This window comes from Medicago sativa, chromosome 4, assembly GCF_051527215.1.
Source record: "Medicago sativa cultivar Bolivia chromosome 4, Bolivia_mono, whole genome shotgun sequence".
NCBI classification, from domain to species: Eukaryota; Viridiplantae; Streptophyta; class Magnoliopsida; order Fabales; family Fabaceae; genus Medicago; species Medicago sativa.
This window is the reverse complement of record NC_140752.1, coordinates 76,657,612-76,680,489: the sequence shown is the minus strand read 5'-3', so window position 1 is coordinate 76,680,489 and position 22,878 is coordinate 76,657,612. Positions and strand designations below refer to the sequence as shown.

The window sequence follows — 22,878 nt, the reverse complement described above, 5'->3', positions numbered from 1 at the left end:
AGGAATAATTTCGATTTAACTCTTTTGTTATAGGCTTTTGCTATTCTTTCTTTTTGCTTTGTAAGCACTTCTAAAGCCATCAATCTTTCTTCATCAATATCTACTAATTCATCCAACATCATATCCAAATATTGATTTGTTGGAATTTCGATTTGTCTTTGAATTCGAGTAGATTGAAGTAAGATTTCTGTTGGCAATACAGCATCATGGCCATATGTTAATCGAAAAGGAGTAGTATTTATAGATTCTTTAGGAGAAGTTCGAACTGCCCACAAAGCTTCATAAAGAAACTCATGCCATTCTTTGGGTTTTTTCTTTTGGCTAGCTTTTCTTTTGATTATAGTAATCAAATTCTTATTTGCTGCTTCTACCTGACCATTTGCCTGAGCATAATATGGTGTTGAAGTCAACAATTTATATCCCATTTCTTCAGCAAATTTTACCATCTTTCGACCAGTGAATACAGATCCTTGATCTGTAGTAATAGTTTCTGGTATGCCAAATCTATAAACAATAAATTTTTGAATGAAGTTTATAACTTCATCTTGAGTAACATCTTTTAGTGGAACAGCTTCTATCCATTTAGTGAAATAATCTATTCCAACCAAAATATATTTGTAGCCTTTGGATGACTTAGGTTTAATTTCCCCAATTACATCTAAAGCCCATCCTCTGAATGGCCAAGGTTTTACTATTGAATGTAATTCACTAGCTGGTACTTTTTGAATTCCAGCATGTTCTTGACATTCTTTACAACCTTTAGCAAAGTTTATGCAATCTTTTAACATGGTTGGCCAATAAACACCTTGTCGAAACAAAAGCCATTTTATTTTATGGCCTGCTTGATGTGTACCACAAGCACCACTATGAGTATTCGATACAGCCAAATATGCTTCTGCTTCACTAAGGCATTTAAGTAAAACTCCTTCTGGAGTCTTTTTAAATAATTCATTGCCTATTATCACATAACTCAAGGCTCTATATTTGACTTTTCTACAAGTTGTGTCATCTGGATTTTCCAAAAAATTGACTATGGGTTTTCGCCAATCATCATCATCCAAATTGTTAATGACCAAAATTTCAGAAAATTTTGCACTCTGAAGGTATCCTTGAGATGCTTCCATGCCCCCAAGTTTTGGTCTTAACAATTTGTTAGGCACAATGTCTATCGAATTACGCTTTGTTTTAATTTCAATAACCTCTTGCTCTTGTTCCTTCGAAAGTTTGTACCCAGAAGCCAATTGAGCTAAATCATTAGCTTCTTGATTTTCTGCTCTAGGAACATGTTGAACTTCAATTTGAACAAAATGTTTAAGTAATGCATTAACTATAGTGTAATACATTATCAAAGTTTCTTTGAGGCATTTATACTCTTTTGTTATTTGCTTTATTACTAATTCAGAATCACCTCTAATAATTAAACATTTTGCCCCCAGTCCGAGCAAAATCTCTAAACCATTTATTAAGGCTTCATATTCTGCCTCATTATTCGAACAATATTGGCTAATTCGAAATTTATATTTGGTTACCTCATTTGTTGGTGAAACAATAACTATACCTATTCCAGAACCATTTTTATGACTAGACCCATCGAAATACAATGTCCATGGAAATGTTTCGATGCCCCCAGTCACAGGTTCTTCAATGGAATGATCAGCAATAAAATCAGCCACTATTTGGCCTTTCACAGTTTTCAAAGATTGATAAGTTAAAGAATATTCTGTGAGTGCCAAAGCCCATTTACCAACTCTACTATGCAGAATAGGTTTAGATAACATGTGCTTAATAATATCGAAATGGGAATAAACATAAACATCAAAAGGCTTTATATAATGTTTAAGTTTCATACATGAGAAATATAAACAAAGACATAGTTTCTCACTAGGATGATATCTTGTTTCAACATCACTTAAAACTCTACTAAGATAATAAATGGCTCTTTCTATACCATTTTCATCCTCTTGTGCTAACATACTCCCTATAGTTCTTTCAGATGATGCTATATATAACTTCATCTTTTTGTTTTTTAACAAAGGTGAAAGAATAGGAGGATTAGATAAATATGACTTTATGTCTTCAAATGCCTTTTGATGTTCAGGCTCCCATCTAAAAGTTTCCTCTTTCTTTAATCGAAGTAATGACGAGAATGCTTGCGCTCTGCCACTGAGATTAGAGATAAATCTTCTGAGGAAATTTATTTTGCCTAATAAAGACTGCAACTCTTTTTTGGTAGAGGGTGCTTTAGCCTCCATTATAGCTTTAGTCTTATTTTGATTGATTTCGATGCCCTTTTTATGGACAACAAATCCTAAAAAATCACCTGCACAAACACCAAACGCACATTTTAATGGATTCATTTTTAATCCATATTGTCTCATCCTTTTGAATGATAACCGTAAATGTTCTAAGTGTTTGTTTTCAGAAGATGATTTCACAACAATATCATCAATGTAAATTTGCATAAAATCTTCAATAAAATCATGAAACATTGAATTCATTGCTCTTTGATATATAGCACCAGCATTTTTAAGACCAAATGGCATTACTATCCACTCATAACATCCTAATGCCCCTGGGCATCGAAATGCTGTTTTAGAAACATCTTCTTCAGCAATAAATATTTGATTATAACCTGAATAACCATCAAGCATACTCAAATATTCGAAACCTGCTGCAGAATCTACCAACATTTCTGCTACTGGCATAGGATATTCATCTTTGGGAGTAGCGAGATTTAAATCTCTAAAATCAATACAAACTCTTATACTACCATTTTTCTTTTTAACAGGAACTACATTAGCTAACCAATCAACATACCTTGCAGGTCTGATGAAGCCACATTTGAGGAGTCTTTCGATCTCTTCTTTTATTTTTGGTAGAATCTCTGGTGCAAACCTTCTTGGAATTTGCTTCACTGGTTTCTTGTCTGTCCTGATTGGCAATTGCAACTCTACTACCTTTCTACTCAAACCAGGCATTTCATGATAATCCCAAGCAAAGCAATCCTTGTAATTTTTCAAAAGCGCCACAATTCGATCTTTGAAGCTCTTAGGAATCTTTGAACTTATGTATGTTGGTCTTTTTACAGAACCATCTCCTATATCCACTTCTTCAAGAGGATCTTGGGCCTTCATTTTTATTGTAGATCCCATTGGATCTTCTTCAAAACCCAAAGGTTCATCATCATAAATACAATCTAATTTTTTATCATCAATGATGTCATCAGAATTATTTTTCACTGAAGCATCGAAGACCTCTTCTTCTTTGGCTGTTTCAGCCAAATCGAAGTTTTTCTCGGCTACATAAGCCGTAATCTTTTCCCATATGCTGGGCTCAACCATTGATCACTTATTGATATCCCACCTAGTTGGTGAGATTCCATTTGCTGAACATCCTTGGTCATCAGTGACCCTCTTGTACGAAGTACTTCTTGTCTTCAGCAAATCTTTTTCCTTTACAGGTATCTTCTCATGGCAATCTTCGTTGTTCACCACTACGAAGTCATCGTCGAATGCAGTTTTCCAACGAAAACCCCATTCTGGTGCAAGTTTTACAAAGAATTTTTCTTCTTTAGTCATAGAACTTGATGCATCATTTTCCATAAATGGTGCAATAAATTGAAGCTGTTTGTCAAAGTTCTTTTTGTTGATATCTTGATTATCAACTTCAGCTTTAAAATAATAACTCTGATCAGCCTCAATATTCTCTACCAAACCATCTTTCCTCCAAATCACAATCCTTTGATGCATTGTAGAAGGAACTGCACCTACAGCATGGATCCATTCCCTTCCTAATAATGCATTGAAATTGGCTTTAGAAGGAACTACCAAAAACACAGTTGCTCTGGTTATGCTTCCTACTACCAATTCTAGTTCGATAGCACCAAGAGATTGTCCAGTAGATCCCTCGTAATTAGTGAGCACTACATTATGTGGTTTCAAATCACATTCAGAAATACCAAGTTTCCTTAGAAAAGATTGTGGTAAGAGATTAACAGTAGCACCACCATCTACCAACACTTTGTTAATTCCAACACCATTTAATTTAGCTTGAATAAACAAAGGCTTTAAATGAAGCTTCATGCTATCATCAGGTTTCTCGAACACTGCATGTTGATCTTCGATGCAGCCATTATTCATAACATAATAACATAGAGGCCTATGACGAGCCATTTCCTCAGTGAAATCACATTCATCATCATGATTGGCCTTCGAAGATACATCATGTGCATATTCAATTGGTAGTACAGAAACCACACATATAATGTCAAGACTTGGTTCAGAATCTGAAAAAGTAGAAGTTAGAATATCATCATCCCCTTTAGGGATGTTTAAAGCAGAAGATAATGGAGGGAAAATTCTTTCAGTAGCTGGTTTTTTAACCATTTCGAAAACTATTGGTTGTTTTCCCTTACTTTTGTCACCATTAGTGACATCTTTTAAAACTCCTTCCTTTTTCTGGCGTTGAAAACGGCGCCATTGAGTTCTAGTCATAGGATTCTTACCTTTATAATTATTTTTGTAAGCATACTTGTTAGGATTAGAACTCTCTGGTTGGTCTGGAACTTTGACAGCTCTTTTTACCCATTTTGTTGGTGGTGCTGGAGGCGCAGAATGACCAGTTTTCTTGCCTCCAGAGAAAACCCAAGTATCAATAGGAGACTTCGATGAAGGAACGAACGTCTTCTTATGGTTCTTCACTTGATACTTCTCTGAAGTTTTCATCTTGTAAGGAACACCTCTTTTGTTAAAGCCAAACTTAGAACGGTTCTCGAACCACCCTCCTTTACGTTTTGTTTGAGGTTGATATCCTTCAACTGATTTCGCAGCTTCTTTATCGAACACTGCACTGCATCGAGGACAAAGCATAGCATGGGTGTTAGATATTTTACATCGGTTTAAAAAATCAACCAAATCTTCTTCAGCCTTTGGATATGCTTTCTCCATTTCCTTGGCCAATTGATCTTCAGTAACCACTGGCTCTTCAATTCGATGGTCCTCAGTAACCATTTCTACATCAATATTATCTGAAATTTCCACCATATTGATAGAAATACCAGCAAACATGGATTCTACCACATTGGTAGACACATCAGCAAACATGGACTCTGCCTTTTTCATAGGATCTCCATCCACTTGTTGTTTTGGTTTTTCTCCGAATTTTAGCCTCCCTTCATCAAGAGCTTTTTGTACAGAATCCCTGAAACGAGTACATCGAGATAGGTTATGACCTAAAAAACCATGGAATTTACAAAATCCTCTTTTCTTCCTTTGTTCCAAAGGAGGTAACTTCATATTAGGTGGCACCAATATTATGCCATCATTAACTAATAGATCAAAAATTTCTTCACTTTTAGTAATATCAAAAGTATAAGTTTTAGAAGGATATTTGTCACTCTTGGGATCTTCAGGATTTTTTCCATTGGATGGCCTCAACATTTTACAAGCATATGGAGGTCCATCTTTTAATTCTGCCAGGTTTATATCATTGTCTTCAACGATATCTAAACCCCAATCGAATTCGGGTTCACTATCTCCTGTTTCTATATAGGCAATTTTTTCTTTTTTAGAAAATTTGTTATGAGTTCTAGTTTTTTCAGCTTTAAGTCTTTCAACTTGTCGAACTCTGTCTGCCAATTGGGCCATGTCTCTTAAGTACTGGGTATCTAATTTCTTTCGAACAGAATAATCGAGGCCACCAGCAGCCATTTCGACTAATTCATATTCTGGAACAGAAGTAAAACATCTAGCCTTAAGGAGACGAAACCTATTGAGATAATCATCGATTGACTCATGACTTTTACGTCGAACACTGGCCAATTCTTTCAAACTAATCTTAGATTGACCCATGTAAAATTGTTCATGAAAAGCTTTTTCTAATTGGTTCCAACTATAAATTGAATGAGGAGGTAAAGTTGTAAACCAAGTAAAAGCATTTTTTGTCAAAGAACTTGGGAAATATTTCATTCTCAAATTTTCATTTTCTGCAATATTTCCTGCTTCCATGAGAAACCTAGCAATGTGTTCGACAGTAGATTCATCAGTTTCTCCAGCAAATTTGGTAAACTTTGGAATTTTCCAATTTCTAGGCAATTCAGCATCTAAAACATACTCAGACAAAGGAGACACAAAATTTGGTCTATGTAAACCCATATTAAAACCATTTTGGGCTAACAAAGCCTCGACAATACCTGCTATATTATTCTGACCATCGAAATTGTTCCGACGGGCTTGTAAAACCACTTGATCGGCATCTTGGTTTCTGTTAACCAAAATGGGTTGTCTTTCAGGTTCTGCCTGAATTTGTGGTTGTACTACTTGTGGTTGGACAATATTTTCATGATTTCGAACCACTGGTTCATCAGCAATTATTTCAATTGCCCTCACATTTCGATTTTGAGGCAATGGGTTATTTTGGATTGGTGGAGCGCCAAAGAAATTGGCAATTCTTTCCATTTGATCAGACAACCGTTGATAACTAGTGTTGGTGTCTCGAATTAAAGGATTTATGACAGTACCAATTTGTTGGGTCATCATATTAACCATATCATGATTAGTTTCTTCCATAGTTTGCCTAATGGCAGCCATAGAAGCGTTGGTTAAATTTTGTTGGGGACTTCTATATGTTGTAGATACCCCAGGACCAAAAAGTTGTGGTAATGAAACATTTAAATTCTCTGAAAACATATTACCACTAGTTTGTAAGCCTTGCATCAATGATGATGGCATACCATATGGCATTGATCTATGATCCCAAACTCCTTGAATAGAAGTATTTGGATAATCATGGGAAGTTTGGGTAACCATCGAAGGCATGGCTTGAGAAATTACTGTGGCCATCGAAGGCATGGCCTGAGACGATGTTTGAGTGACTGTATTACTAGTTGGAACAGCCTGTGATGTTCTAACATTCCCTGGGGATGAAACATCATCTTCAACCGTCACTTGATCCACATCTTCATTTGAAGATGTTGGATTTGTTTTCTTTTGGTTGTTAGCGCGTGTCATATTAAGAAGCAATTTCTTGTTTCTTAATTGCATACACAACAAAACAAACCAGAATTAAAAGAAATTCTAACAAAAACTATAAACAAAAAACACAAACGGTCCCACCGGGTGTGCCAATTTGTTTACGTTGGATTTTCGTAAACAACCGCTGGTTTACAAATGGTAACTTGCAAGATCAACCAGTAAATCTTAGGACATATTGTGTTTGTTCTTGTTGTTAGAAATTCTGCGTTTTTGATGTCAAAAATATAAGAAATATGATAAAAACAATCGAATTCAATCCACTTGAACTCAATCGAACTTAATAAAGTAAAGTGCAAGAACACTTAAAGAACAAAGGGTAAATTGCATTGATTAAACAAAGGTTGGTACACAGATTCATACATTGCAACTTGTGACTCGTTTCTCGCTTCCATACGGATACTTTGAGTGTAAGTTTGTATGACGGAATTGTGACCTGTTTTTCCTATGAAAAACTACTATTTATACTAAGTCTAGAAATAACTACACTTCTTTGAAATTCAAACTACAACTGCCACAAGTCGACAGTTTTACTTATTTGAAAACAAACTTAAAATAAAAACTGACTTAAAGAATAACTGCTGATAACCACCTTCGAAAACTGCCTTATCGAAGTCTTCTACCATCTTCGAACCCATATTTGCTTTCAACACAACACTCTTGTTCGAATCTTCTTTAAATCTAGGTCAACTATACTTTGACCACATTTATTACAGCTAGTAAAATATATTGGCTAACACATGTGTGTTAGGCTATGTTTGTGGAAAGTAGAGTAATAGATAAGCTAGTATTTTATATTATAAAATAAAGTTGATTAAATTTCAATATAAACTCATAAAATAAAGTAGATTAAATTTCAATATAAACTCATCATGAAAGAATGATCATTAAGAAAAATAGCTAAATGTTTTTTTTTGAAGAAAAATAGCTAAATGTTTTAAAGTCACAAACTTTTACGGACAAGCATTATAAGCTTTAAAGTGGACTTATTTGTTCAACTTTTCTTTTCAAAGACCCTTTTAGTTACTAATTGAAATATCCTACTTTAAGTAAGATAAAAAATTATTTTTGCGAAACGTATCTGGAGCCTCTTTTAAATGGACTAATCACTCACACTATAATTCAACAATCTCACATCAAGTTTAAGTCTTGCACATCTTAAGTTCAATAATGAAATTCAACTCATGATTACACGGTTATAAAGATTTTTTTTATACAAGAGCAATGTTATTTCTCCATATACATTTTGTCCCGAATAGCTAGCGAACATCATTTGTCCAATCAAAATTCTTCCTAGCCATAATTTAGGTACAATATTGAGTATATGTTAGCTCGTGAAACGCTCGGGACAAAAATTGTCGTGATACATACCATTAATTAACTTTTATACAATGATCCAATATACAATGATCCGCTCCTACGCCTCTATCAAGTTGAGCCAAGCTCTTGTACCCTTTGTTGATGAGATCCAATAAGGGTAGGAAGCAACAACCAAATAATTAAGAGCACTCGTAAAATCATATTATCTAACACATTTTTGATACACTTTTTTTTATTGTGTAATATTCACATGAATCCAACCAAATTATGTAGATCTTATATAAATTTGATGTGACTCATAAAATTTAACGGATAAAAGAGAGTGTTGAAAAAAAGATATGAAAGAGTGCATGTGAGACCAAAGATTTTTGTTGTTGAAGGGAGTATGTGACCAAAGATATGCCCTCTATTTGCCATGCAAAAAGGGATCAACAATTCCCTTAAAGCGTGTATGGCTCACCGCTCAAGATTTAGCATAACAATGATCACATAAAACGAAGACAGACTAAAGAAAGAAACTGAAGTTGATTTATCCTTAAAACAAGGAATTGAGACATGCAATTAGCTCATCATTAGAGCATAACAGTTAACAACACAGTAGAACTTGGAGAATTTCTTGCTTTGCTTCATCATAAGGTCAAATGTAAAATGCTTTTTTTTTTTTTTGGTAGTGAAATGTACAATGCTTAAGCACACGTACAATGATAGAGTTATTCCCAAAATGTTAAATCAATTTTATTATTTATTACTACAAAAATATCTCTCTGTATATGCTATGCATGCTTGAACACTATATATTTAAGGGTTAATTATGTTTTTGGTCCCTACAAAATGGCGACCTTGTAAGTTTAGTCCTTACTTAATTTTAATAGCATTTTTAATCCCTACAAAAAATTTCTGCACTCAATATTAGTCCTTACTCAATCCAAATTTGTTTAATTTATGCTTAAACTCTTAAGTTTTTCAACAATTTTTTACAGGCGTGTTAAGAACGTTATTAAAAGTCCTCCAAAAAAAATATCGCAAAAATTTGATTTCTACGTCCATATTTTTGTTACTTATATCTTAAACTTTTGTCATTTTAAAAAATTCATATTTAATTTATTTCATGTTAAAAAATTATAGTTTTTAGTAAATGAACCATTCATAGTGTTTTAAACTTGTATAAAAAGAATCGTTAAAAAATTTAAGAGTTTAAGGATAATTAAACAAAATTTATTTTAGCAGGGACTAAAATTATAAGTAAAATTTTTTTTTGTAGGGATTAAAAATGCTATTAAAATTAAGTAAGGACTAAACTTACAAGGTTGCAATTTTGTAGGGACCAAAAACATAATTAACCCTATATTTAATTTTGTGACTTACAAGATTAACTCTAGAATTTGTATAGAATAAAAATAAAACCTTTAGAATTTGTATAGAATAAAAAAAAACTCAAGAATTTGTATCTTCATTTTTCAGTTAAAAAAACTGTATGTTTTTAAAAGTAAGAGAAGGTTTTTTTTATAACAAGAGGTAAACAGAGGTTATACTAACAATAGCAATACTCCCTCAACCCCACAATATATCTCATAATAGCTAAAATAGTCTGTGTTTATATGTCATTTTACAATTACAAAGAATCATTGATGTTTATTTTAATTTTATACTCATTGCTTCTTATGTTGTTCAATATTTTAAATTTGTTTTTATCATACTATTAATGAAGAGTAATTTTATAAATTAGTCACAATTTTTATTTTTATACAAAATTAACTATACTTTTTAATTCATCTACAATGTGCTAAAAACTCTTTGGGCCCGAGCTTGATTCAGCATATCTGGCCCAAACAAATGGTGGCCCAAACATTCACAGCCCAAATATTAATACCAAGTCACAAAGAGTGACATCCTCTTCTCTTCTCTCTCTGTTTCACTGAAACCTACCCTTAGCCGCTAGCCATTCGCTCCGGCTCTGGCTAACACGATTTTTTTTGTTGAGGAAAACACGAATTTGTTGCCTCTATCGATTTGTTTTTTGAGGTTATCTTGTTTTTTATTTGACATTGCGGTTGATTTTTTATTTTTTATTTTTATGATTCTAGATTTGGAACTGGTTGTTTGAGTATACTTCTCGTATATTATTTCTACCGAAACAGTTGTTTTAGAATTAAATCCAAGTGCGAAGATTTTGCAAATGATGTTTTTACACTTGATCTCTGAACTTTGAGGTAAGTTAATGTTTGACAATTTCATTCGCTGATGCATTTTCTTTGCACTTGGTTATCAAGCTGGATTCAAATATTTAATCTTTTGGCTGTATATTTTGAAAATTCCTCATTTATACAAATCTTATGGGTAATTGACTATTGAAGAAAATACTTCAAACGTTTATTTTTATGTTGTTACAATTTCATATACTTCAATTTGTATAGGACAATCATCTTTATCAGTTTAGAATTACATGTGAATTGCTTGTAAAACAATTTTGTATATAACATGTGAATACAACTTATGACATATTCATTAGTTGTTTTAAACTTATTTTCTAAAGTCCTCTAAGATAGCTTATGAATATGACTTATAGGCTATAGCATATATGAAAATAGTTTAAATTTGTTATAAGCTGCAAAGTAAGCTATTTACCCAAACAGAGTCTTAAAGAAATATGGAAAAACAAGTTGGTATCAGTTTAAAATGTTTAAGTTACACAGGACATCTATTTTTAATTCCTCAAAATAAGTGTTTATTGTTTCCATTTTGTGCCTTTATTTGGCATAGCCTTAAGTTGCTACTCGTAGTGTTTTCTGGCTCAAAATGGTGTCTGTTTTTGCATTCTCCTGCAACCAATTACGACACCCCTCTGTAATTATCAATTGTAATCAGAACAATAGAGATTATTGGACAAACGAAGACCAATGTTATTAAAATTGCGCTGGAAAAAGGAATTATCTGTAACTTGATTTGAAAAATAAACACCTTCATTTCCCGGTTGTTAATGACGCTATTTGAAAAAGATTGATTGGGTGGATGTTAGGTTGTTTTGCTTGGTTCGGTTATGCCCTCTTGGTGTTCAAACAATCTATGTGTGTGGTTATGACCTTCATTTCTATTGGTTTGGTTTTTGCTTGGTTTTAGGTTGTGGATCGGAAATGTTCCAATTCAACTGTTTTAGATTGAGGAGCATATGTAATAAGTGTCATTAGATAACACATTCGATACATCTAACCATTGCAAAATTGTAAACCAAACTTTTTGAGAAACAATACATTCAAAGATAAACCAAACTTTTTGAGAAACAATACATACATTCAAAGAAAAAGTATAATAACCAACTTGGGTTGGACCGATAGTGTTTGCTTGGGACCTAAATCGAGAATCATTGTGTACTATTTTTGAGGGAGAACCATCGTGTACTATCTCACATCTAAATAGATTACCCGTTGTAGGAACACAACAATCTCCTCTTAAAAAGAGATATACCTTCAACCGAAACATTCACATGCCAAATCCTTTTCTGAAGCATAACGATTTCTTCCAACTCCTCCTCCATACACCTCGACTACTTACACAAGGATCAATTGTTAACCCCTCCCATCTCAAAAATAAGAATTCTCTTTGTTACCCGCAACTTTAATTTTATTTTAATTTCCTTTAATTTTTTTAAACCAACTAATAATTTTTTTTTAAAATAACAATATTTTATATAAAAATAATTTCTCGTCATAAAAACAATAACATACTAGCTCTATATCAAACAGTTGAGTTCAAGTGTTTAATAAGTTATACCATAGACGAATAATTCGGGAGAATCTAAGTTCGACAATCAAATTAAACAATTTTTAATCAAACTTTACTTACTTCTGAACTCTGAATCACCGAATCCTTCCCTACACAAACCCGAAGAGTTGGCAAAAAAAAAAAATTAGCTCCATGATAACTCCCTTAAGTCTCTGTTTACTAAATGAGAAATCACATTGTTTTTCATTATTCATATAAACAAACGGAAATTATAGTTAGTTGAATTTTAATCTCATAAAAATTTTGTATTAAGTAATGATATTTTATACAATGATTAGATGACAAATTTTATGTCTCCATGAACATAGCTCAGTTGGCAGAAACATGCATTATATGCAAGGTCTGAGGTTCGAGCCTCAGACACTCCACTTATTCACCTTAAAAAGTGAATTCTAGTCCCTATACTTTGTGAAGTAGTTTAGGGACTACAAATTTTAGGATAATTTTTTTTCTCCATTCTTGTTAAAAAGGAAGAGAGAGAGTTGTGTTATGGTTTTACAAATATTTCTCTTTTATAACCCTAGAAAATGAGAATAATAAAAAAATAAAGGTCAAATACATCTAAAGGTCCTTTAAGTTTTTCGTTTTTTCCAAAGTGATCCTTTAAGTTTCAAAAGTCCCAAACAAGTCCTTTTAGTTTTTGAATTGTTTCAAACAAGTCATTTTAGTGGATGATGGTGATGATTCAGATGATAGCAACAAAGAGCATTATCCACCATTTGCCATACCTAAAAAGATGACTAATTTTAAGTGGGTGTTAGGAGCTAGATTTGGTACCAAAGATGAGTTCAAGGAAGCAATTACCAACTATGCTATCTACAATATGACTTGTTTGAAACGATTCAAAAACTAAAAGGACTTGTTTGAGACTTTTGAAACTTAAAGGGTCACTTTGGGAAAAACGAAAAAATTTAAAGGATCTTTAGATGCATTTGACCAAAAATAAATCATTTGTGAGAATAATTCTTAAACTTTAAGTTTGAAACAAACAACATTGCATTCCCAATCTCATCCTGCAACTCCAACATCAAATAAAAAAGAACCCAGGCGCTGCCGTCGGTCTGCTCTTGCATCAGAAACATGTCGGAGTCCCACTGAACTCAACTCACCGGAAAACGCTGCCGGAGTTGGTCGTTGGCCCCAGAAACAGTGACAAATTCGTCCAGGTTTTCCTTTTTCTTTTTTATTATTATAATTTTTTGGATTTTTGCATGATTGCAGAGAAGTTATTTTCTACTAGTAGCTTAATACCGATACTGGAATGTATTTATAAATGCAATTTTCTATTCAGGTATCTCAATGGTAATAATTCAATCCCAAAATTTCTAAACCCTGATAATGGAATGTACAGTTTCATTTCCCAGTGTGCATTTTGTTCTATTAGGAAGAACTTTATGCAGAAACCAAATAATCACTTTAGCTGCAAATTCAAATAGAAGAAGAAAAAATCCAACCAAGAATCTTCGATATCCACGCCGTGATAAGCTACCTCCAGAGTTTGGTGTTAATTTATTCTTGAAGAAACCTACCACCACAACCACTGAACAAACCCATGATGATGATGATAAGGATTTCGATGAAGAGAGTAATGAGGAGGAACAAAATGTAGATACTAATGTTGTTTGGGAATCAGATGAAATCGATGCTATAGCATCGCTTTTTCAAGGTAGAATTCCACAAAAACCGGGGAAATTGGATCGGGAAAGACCTCTTCCTCTTCCATCTCCTCATAAGATTCGTCCGTTGGGACTACCTACGCCGAAAAGACTACCAGCTATGGTTTCTACTCGCGGTTCTATGGATAAGAAATTATATAAAAGCCCGAGTTTTTTAGTTGGGTTGGCGAGAGAGATTAGTAGGCTTAATCCAGATGAAGATGTGTCGATGATTCTTGGAAAATGGGTACATTTTCTGAGGAAGGGTTCTTTATCGTTGACGATAAAGGAATTAGGACAGATGGGGTACCCTGAGAGAGCTCTACAAACATTCTGTTGGGCACAAAATCAACCTCATCTTTTCCCGGATGATTGGATTCTGGCCTCAACGATTGAGGTTTTGGCCGGGAAGCATGAGTTGAAGGTTCTATTTAACCTCGAAAAGTTTACTGGTTTGGCGAGTCGAGGGGTGTTGGAGGCGTTGATTAAGGGTTTTTTGAAAGGAGGGAACCTTAGACTTGCTTGGAAGATGTTGGCAATTGCTAGAAAGGATAAAAGAATGTTGGATCCTAGCATTTATGCAAAACTGATAACGGAACTTGGAAAGAACCCTGATAGATACAGACATGTTGTGCCGTTGTTAGATGAACTCGGAGCACAAGATGATCTGAATTTGAATTCACAGGATTGTACTGCTATAATGAAAGTCTGTGCTAAGATGGGAAAGTTCGAAGTTGTTGAGAGCTTGTTTAGTTGGTTCAAACAGTCTGGTTCTCAACCTAGTGTGGTAATGTACACCACTGTAATTCACAGCCGCTATGCAGAGAAGAAATACAGAGAGGCATTGGAGTTAGTTTGGGAAATGGAGGCTTCAAATTGCCTCTTTGACCTGCCAGCTTATCGTGTGGTAATAAAGGTGTTTGTTGCTTTGAATGATCTATCGAGAGCCGTGCGGTATTTTTCAAAACTTAAAGAAGCAGGATTTTCTCCGACTTTTGGTTTATACAAGAACATGCTTGAAATTTACATGGCCTCCGGGAGGATAGCAAAGTGCAAAGAGATCTGCAAGGAAGCCGAGATAGCAGGTTTCACATTACATAAGCATTTAGCATCATATGATTCAATAAATAAAGCACAGTAGACTATGAGAATTCAAGCATTATCATTGTTTGTGTCATTTTTAAATTTTTCTGTATAGTCTAATGTGCAATGGCTACACTAAACCATTATGGGCTTCCATTTGTACATCAACAAACATCTTCAACATCGAGGGTAAATTTTTTTATGTAAAAATACTAAACCCTCCAATTATAGTTCCAAGTTCCAACTGTTAAAAAGACTGGCATGATATGTAAAATTTGGGTCTATTTAGTTTGAAAAACATTTTCTGATTTCACTTAGGCTTTGTTTGGGAGTTTGGAGGGGAAGGGAGGGGAGGGCTTTGGGGGGTTGGAAATATATAGAAAAATGGACAAAAAATTCACATTTTTTGAAAAAACAGTTTTTTAGAGAATGATAAACTAATACTTATGATTAATATACTTTTAATTTTAAGAATATTATAACAACATAGATTGAATTTGAAAAATTCATATAAACCCTCCATAACCCCCCAAAACCCTCCCCCAATACAATTTTTGAGTTCCCCCAAATGAGGGGGATTTTTTATTATGAGTAAAAAATTAACCTCCAAAGCCCTCTCCTCCCAATGTCTTCTATTTCTTCCACTTCTTCCTTCCTTTTTTCCAAAACCCTCCCCTCCCCTCCCCTCCAAACTCCCAAACAAAGCCTTAATTTATGCAAAACTAATATAGGAACTTGGAAAGAACTCTGATAGATACAGATGGAAAAATTTGTTAAACCTTAGACGTTTAACTATTCTCTAAGTAAAATTTGAGTTTAAGACCATAGTTTTGCAGTATATTATCACCAAATAACTATATAAATATACTAGATAATGTAAAATTTATAATGTACTAGATCAACTATATATGATATGAGATTAAAAAAACCCATCAAATCATCATTGTCAAAACAGGTTTACTAAAAAGTACCGTGGATTCATTGCTTTAAGTGGCATTCCTTTATTTTTGTAAGGTGACTTTCTTTTGAAAGGTCCGTACCAATCATCATAGTGTAAAGCTTATTCCTCTTTTTTTATACTTTTATTGAATACACATATAGTTGTCAACATTGTTGTTGCCCCATTTTTTGAGTCACACTATTGTTTGAACTGTCATATTCATCTGCTATGCAAGATCGAAATGCGGCTTATATAGTTTCAAACACCTTAGGATTGATCAGTCTTTTAAAAGGAAGTTCTACAATATGAGCATACCACTATATCCAAGTATTCAAATCTAATGATTTTGGACTACTGTTAATGGCATGTCAATGTTTTGTCATTTCAAGAACTGCAAGAAAACATGTCAAAATCTTTTTAATCTGTATAAAGTTGATGGTAGAAATCGGTTAAACATGAGAAAAATTGATAAGGTTCTCAAGGCCTAACCCTTGGATGTATTAGCCATGCTTGATTGGAAAAGCTGTAATTGCAATTTTCATTCAATGATCTAAAAGGCTTTGCTTGTGAATGATGTTGAGAAGCATTTTCCAATAAGCTTATATTATATTGAGCAGCTAGGATGATTTTTAAGTGTCTATATTTCAAGCTAGTATCTACTTATAAAAATCAACTTATGTCTTGTTACTGCAAAATTCACTTATCGGACTTAGCATACTGGTTGTACACTGAACAATAGAAATTGATGATTTCAATCAACGATGAATTTAACCAGATCTGTACTGTGGACATAACACATGATTTAAGTTTAACCTCAAAATATTCTTTCGCATTTTACTAATGATTAATGTGTGCTCACTATTTAGGTGTCATTCCTCAAATATTTTTTTATGTTTGTAACTTTGACAAGCGTTTAACTTATATTTTCAAGACAATATCATGTTATGGATTCCTCAAACAATCCTTTCAAAACCCTTGTTAGCCATGAATCATAGGTGTACTTCAATATCCTTTGATGGCCTTTGTTATTTTCCTTCCTTCCTTCCACAACTTCATGTTGCAGCACCTTTAACAATTGAAGCATCTTGTATTTCTCATTCGTAAGTATTTGGTTCCATATATTGGGAAACTTACCTTTTCCTTGTTTCTCCAGCTATATATATTTCGACTAACTATTTTTTTTTTTTTTTGAGGAAACTATTTAAAAATACATTTACACTACCTCTTAAAAGTAGCACCTGGAGATGATGATCCATACAAACATTTTTTTCCACAATTTATCTCAATATCTTATCATAAATAGATCTGCAGCCGAACTTGTAGGTCAATTCATAAATAATTGGTGTGGTTGAGATTGGTGAAACAGCACAAAAATGACAAGGTTCTCATCACTCATTGTATTCTTATTGTCTCCCTCCTTTCTCTTTATTGTTTTTGTCCATTAAAAAGAGGAAAAAAAATTGTCACAGAAGCTGTTTAGAAATTATTATACAAATATTATTCATCATATACTTGATTATATATTGTCTTCTTTGAGTGGAATTACACATTATCTTCTGGCATGGGTTCTTAGTTATATAACATGCGTCATGTGGCCCTATCTTGATTAGCAATAAAATTAACAATAAAATAAAGCATTAAATCGATTCTGCTCTACACTATAAGTATCTATGATGCTTCACTTTCAAGTTAATTAACAAAGCTTCCGCCATTTTGCATTAAAAAAAAAAAAAAAAAAAAAAGAGTCTATGGCTGAAAATTTAAGAAACCAATATGTGGGAGGCCATGAATGTTGGAACCTACTTAATTATATTATCTACTTGCATGTTTCCCAAAAAAATTCATTTAACTACTAATTTAAAGATCGATTGAATAGGTACACTTGAATTATATAGCATGCATGATGTGGCCCTATCTTGGATTAGTAATGAAATTAACAATAACATAGAGGCATTAAATCGATTATGTTCTACCTTATCTATGATGCTTCCCTTTCCCTTCACTTTCAAGTTAATTAACAAAGCCTCCACCATTTTGCTTGGAAAAAAAGAAGTCAAAGGTAGTATTTAGTTATTTATAACTTTTTTGCATGTGATTAATATGTGTGTATTTTTTATTTTTTGTCAACGATTTTGTTTTATAACATTCATATATAAATTTTAGATAAACATGAATGGTTTCTTATATGTGCAAATTAATTAATGCCCAATCTACTCTTAAAACAAGTCTATAAATAGAGGTTTTGAGCTATGCAGCAAATGCAAAACAAATACACAAAGATATACATCAACATTTACTTGACAAACTATGAAACCTACATTGGTAACCACCCTTTGTTTTCTCCTCTTTGCCCTAACCACCAACTTTCCAATAGCATTTACACAAGATGCTGAACAAGTAAAAGATACAGATGGAAACCCCGTTGTTTCTCATGGGGAATACTATATTTATCCAGCTAGTGGAACAACTGGTGGTGGACTGAAGCTTGGCATGCCAGGAAATCAAGATTGTCCACTTACTACTGTATTTGAAGACACTTTTCCGGAGGCTGAACGTAGCAAGGGTACACGAATGGAGGTATTTGATTATTATGATTTGGAATACAACGCTGTAATGTCAGTAGGCACTCAACCAGCAGAATTTGAAGTTGTTGTAGACAATTCACAGACACTGTACTGAATCAAACAAGTGGGTGATGGTTAATGAAATAAGTCAATTACCATATGTTGGTATTAAAGGTATTAACGACAATAGGACTATCATAAATGGGTGGTTTATAATTCAGAAACATGGTTCTGGATACAAGCTTCAATTCTGTCCTATATCTCAAGTTTGTGTTGATATTGGGAGGAAAAAATTTGATGGTGAAGATGTTTGGCGTCTGGTCCTAAATACATTAAATATTGAAGATATCTTTGAATTTGTATTTGTCCGAGCTACTGCTTAATAATAAGTTATATATAGTGTAATAATTGCTCTATAAAGGTTTTGCATGTTAGAACCATGCAGCCTAAAGAGTAAAACTATAATTGGGATTTAAACTGTATTTATCCCCTCTTAAATAAAAGAACTTAATTCAAATACTCCTTTGTTAGTTACTATTCTGTTGCTAAGGAGCTAGTCACCTGTTTAACTTGTAATGGAAGTTACTTCATTGTATATAAATACTTGATCACACAATGAATAAATATTAGCAATTTAGTTTTCTAAATTCTCTCCATACTCTCCACTTTCTATATTGCCTTTCATCTAAGAGTTATCTCAAGATTTGAGATACATACTCCAATAGCAATCCAGATTCTTGATGCGCAAACAATCACCAATTTCCTGGTGATGTAACGGGTTCTAATGGAAACTTCTCGACACAGTTACCCAATTCGACGAGTGATAATTGGGATAGGTGGAGTGTACAGATGAAGACGTTGTTTGGCTTCCGATAAGTGATGGAAGTAATCACCAATGGTGTTCAAGAGATTAGATACAATGTAACAGACTTGGAACGTGCAACGAATAGAGAGCAGAATAAAGATTGCAAAGCAACTTTCATGATTTATCAAAGTATTGATGAGGTGAACTTTGATAAGATTTATGTGTGTGCATCATCAAAGCTTCTGTGGGATACACTTGAAAAATGTCACAGGTGGTGACAAAGTGAAGAAGGTGAAACTGCAAGCTTAAACGGGATTAGCTTCTTCTGATGGAAGATCATGAGAAAGTCATTGATTTGATCATCAAGATTCGTTCTATTCTGTATATGTACTAGACTAGATCAACTATCGACTATATATCAAGTGAGATAAAAAAATCGTCAAGTCCCACATTGTTTTTGCTTAATAAAACGGAGGTCAAGTTATCGGTTTTTGCTTAATAAAATCGAGGTCAAGTTATCGGTATAGCATAGAGGTAGACTGAACATGTTTGATAGCATGGAACCATGCAGCGAGTACAAAACAAACTATTCTTTTGCCTTTTTAGCATGGAGCCATGCAGTGAGTACAAAACAAACTATTATTTCGCCTTTTATTAAAGGATATCATGTGCTCGTTGCTTTGAGTGGCATTCCTCTATTTTTGGGAGGTGACCTTTCAAAAATATACTTCTTTTTCCAGAATGTTACCTCAATATTTCAAAGCAACTAAAGCAATTGAGGCTTTTTTTTTTTTGGAACAGCACAAACCAACTCTTATCATCACAATCAAAACATCAAAATGGTACAAGGTGACCACCATATTTTTTCATCAGTTTGTATGTACAATCCAGTTCTCACTACTGTCAATCCTTCTCCTTGTGTCTCGTTCAGATAAATTGATAGACATACATGTTAACATGATAATACATTAGATAAACATTCTCTTAACCAGCCCAAAACCAAAAAATACTACCAAATTATCCAAGAACTGAAACGCAAAGTGCTGCCAAAGCTTATGCAGAATCCTGTTAATTCATTTGCGAACTTCCAATACCAGAAGATACTTGCCTTTCTCTCTTCAGCTCAAGAATTCTACCTTGGATCTCATTAAGTAAATCCTCAGATTCAATGTTGTAATCTGAAATGCATAGTAGAACAATTACCAAACTAGCAATTTCTTCATCTCTTGCCTTATCCTGATTCCAAATTCAACTTATTTATAACTAACATGAAGTTGCATGAAGATAGAGTGTTACATAAAATATATAATATGAATTAAAAAAAAAATGAACCTTGACTTCAATGGAGTTGGTTGTCTTGCAATTGCTCTCATAAATCACTTTTGCACTCTGCACATGTTCCCGTAAGAGATCAACTGATTGATTCTTGTTGGCCATGTTATAAGCATAGATGAACCTAACAGCTTCAATATGTTTCTGCTTTTGGATAAGATTCTGAACAAAATCTGCATGGTGCAATAAAATTTCACTTCAAAGTAAATGGGGTGGAGAACACCTCAAACCATTTAAAAAAATCGAACGTCTACATTTTTTTTGTCTTAACCACCCTCCGATTCTTAAGGGAAAGAGACCGTGGTAATTTGGAGTTCGGTCGGAAGATAAGTAAAGTTTGGCCTGGGACTGTTCGAGTAAAGATTTGAACTCCAAGATCTTCGAAGTTCTTTACGAAGTTCTTTCTTATACCATTGCCATCCTTCCACCACTGTCTATACCATTGCCATCCTTACTTTACGAAGTTCTTTCTTATATTTCTTGAGCTCATGCATGTTCTTGTCAATCAACTCCTCAAGTAAACCGACCTGTGCTTTCTCTGCTGCAAGATCTTCGACACATTCTTCAATTTTGGTCTGCATTTTCTTATAATATTGGTTTCTTCTTTTAATACCACTAGCTTGCTTTTTCTTGTTTAGAAGCTCTTTGGAGCACTCCTCAATATCTCTCTCCAGGGAGTGCAATTCCTGTTCCTCCGCGCTCCTTAATCCGAATATGCTCTTTTCCATGATCCTCATGGAAAACTGTCTGAACTTTGGTTTTTTAACCGAAGTGTGCAAATTGCTGTCATCAAAAGGCCTCTTTTTTAAAACCATTATTGAACTATACCACTTCAAATCCTGGGAAGAAAAAGAAAAGAAAAAGGTTAAAATAAGAAAGTTCATCCATCATGTATTTTTTTTTTAATTCAAATGATACTAGTAACCATTTTATGACCGTTTCCAAGAGAATTTGAATTCCATCCCTTAATGTTACCACTGAGCTAAAACTTCATGAAGTTAACACCTCATAAGGATCAACCATCATGTATATTAATACATTACTAATACAGGGGTTTCAAATATCAATCACAAATCAGCTAGGGAAAAATAAAACAACATCATGCATGCATGCAAAAAAGAAAATTAGTATATTTCTTGGGTCTTTAATGCATGATACTACTTTCCATGGTTTTCACAAGGCATGCAATTATGTTTGGGGGTTTAAATGTGAATGATAAAAAAAGAAGCATGAAAAAGGCAAAAAAGACAGAAAGAATGCACTTACCGTTGTTTGGCTGAATTAAGAAAGTAATGAAATGAGTGAGGAAGAAGACAACACTTCTAACTTCAGAGGTTCCCAAAATGAAGTTGGACTGGGCAGTAGTGTTTTGTACCTTTGTGCCATGTGGATGTGGGGTCCACAAAACAAGCCACCTGTCTTGCACACAGAACTGAAGATTTCCATGTTGCCACTATCCGACTGATCCGTATTTTTTAGTCTTAAAAATGCACTTTTGGGAGTGCATTCTAGCTAAAACAGAATTTTAATGTGCCCTTTTAAATCTAGAATTTTAGTACCAGTTCAACAAATCGCAAGGTTGATCTAGTACAATACTATGTTATAGGCTATGATCATAGTTTACCAACCGTATATGAGGTGATATAAACAACAAGAGAACTGACATGTCGCATTTAGGACACTTAATAGTATATTAAAGAATAAAAATTCATGTTGAAAATTGTAAATTCTATTTTTTAAAAGAATTAAAAAAATTGTTGTTTTTAAAGCATAATTACAATTTGTGAATTCTCTAATTGTATCCTTATGACACAAATTAATATGATCTAAAATACAATAATGATATTCATACAACTTATATTCTACGATACTTATTCAACACTTCATATTTTCTTTATCTTTCTCATTTCATCACATTATCAACATAACACCTCATCATCTCTATTTCTTTCACTCAAGATGTTATTTTGATGTATGAGTGCCCGTGAAACATTTTTCGACTAGTAACTCATTAACTGGAGTCAATGGAACTACAACCCCACTTTTAGTAACTCAATTGATTTTTTTTTTTTTTTTAGGGAACGTAGCTCAATTGATTGATAACTAATTAACACATTCACTTAGAAATTAGTTTTTCACAAATGTGTAATAATCTGTTTTATTTTCTACAGTTAACCATGTCTCAAAGCAATATGCATAGTCAAAATCATGGACCTATCACTACAACTTCAATGAGGGCTTACTACTCAAGATCAACTAAAGAAGTAGAAAATGCCATAACTCACCATGTAGGATTAAGTATACTTTTTTTTTATTAATAAAATCAATCTAACGAGGAAAAATTAACTGATGCTCTGACTATAAGCCATAC

At 33.5% G+C, this 22,878-nt stretch overlaps 1 protein-coding gene and 2 non-coding genes across 4 annotated transcripts; all 3 read left to right on the top strand.

Moving 5' to 3' along the window:
• The first annotated feature begins 10,530 nt into the window (after nt 1-10,530).
• LOC146932049 (small nucleolar RNA snoR101) lies at nt 10,531-10,594 on the top strand. The gene has a single exon (XR_015009268.1). It is a non-coding gene; the product is annotated as a small nucleolar RNA snoR101 (small nucleolar RNA).
• A 2,538-nt stretch (nt 10,595-13,132) lies between these two features.
• Nucleotides 13,133-15,178, top strand: EMB975 (Tetratricopeptide repeat (TPR)-like superfamily protein). Of its 2 annotated transcripts, XM_085703656.1 has the most exons (3): nt 13,133-13,243; nt 13,276-13,294; nt 13,420-15,178. In XM_085703656.1, exon 3 carries the CDS (start codon nt 13,467-13,469, stop codon nt 14,922-14,924), a length of 1,458 nt encoding a protein of 485 aa, XP_085559782.1. In that variant the 5' UTR covers nt 13,133-13,243; nt 13,276-13,294; nt 13,420-13,466; the 3' UTR covers nt 14,925-15,178. The 2 variants fall into 2 exon arrangements, with proteins under 2 accessions (XP_085559782.1, XP_085559781.1); XM_085703655.1 differs by having other exon boundaries at nt 13,133-13,294.
• A 4,608-nt stretch (nt 15,179-19,786) lies between these two features.
• Nucleotides 19,787-19,903, top strand: LOC146932047 (U5 spliceosomal RNA). Its single transcript, XR_015009007.1, has one exon. It is a non-coding gene; the product is annotated as a U5 spliceosomal RNA (small nuclear RNA).
• Nucleotides 19,904-22,878: the final 2,975 nt, after the last annotated feature.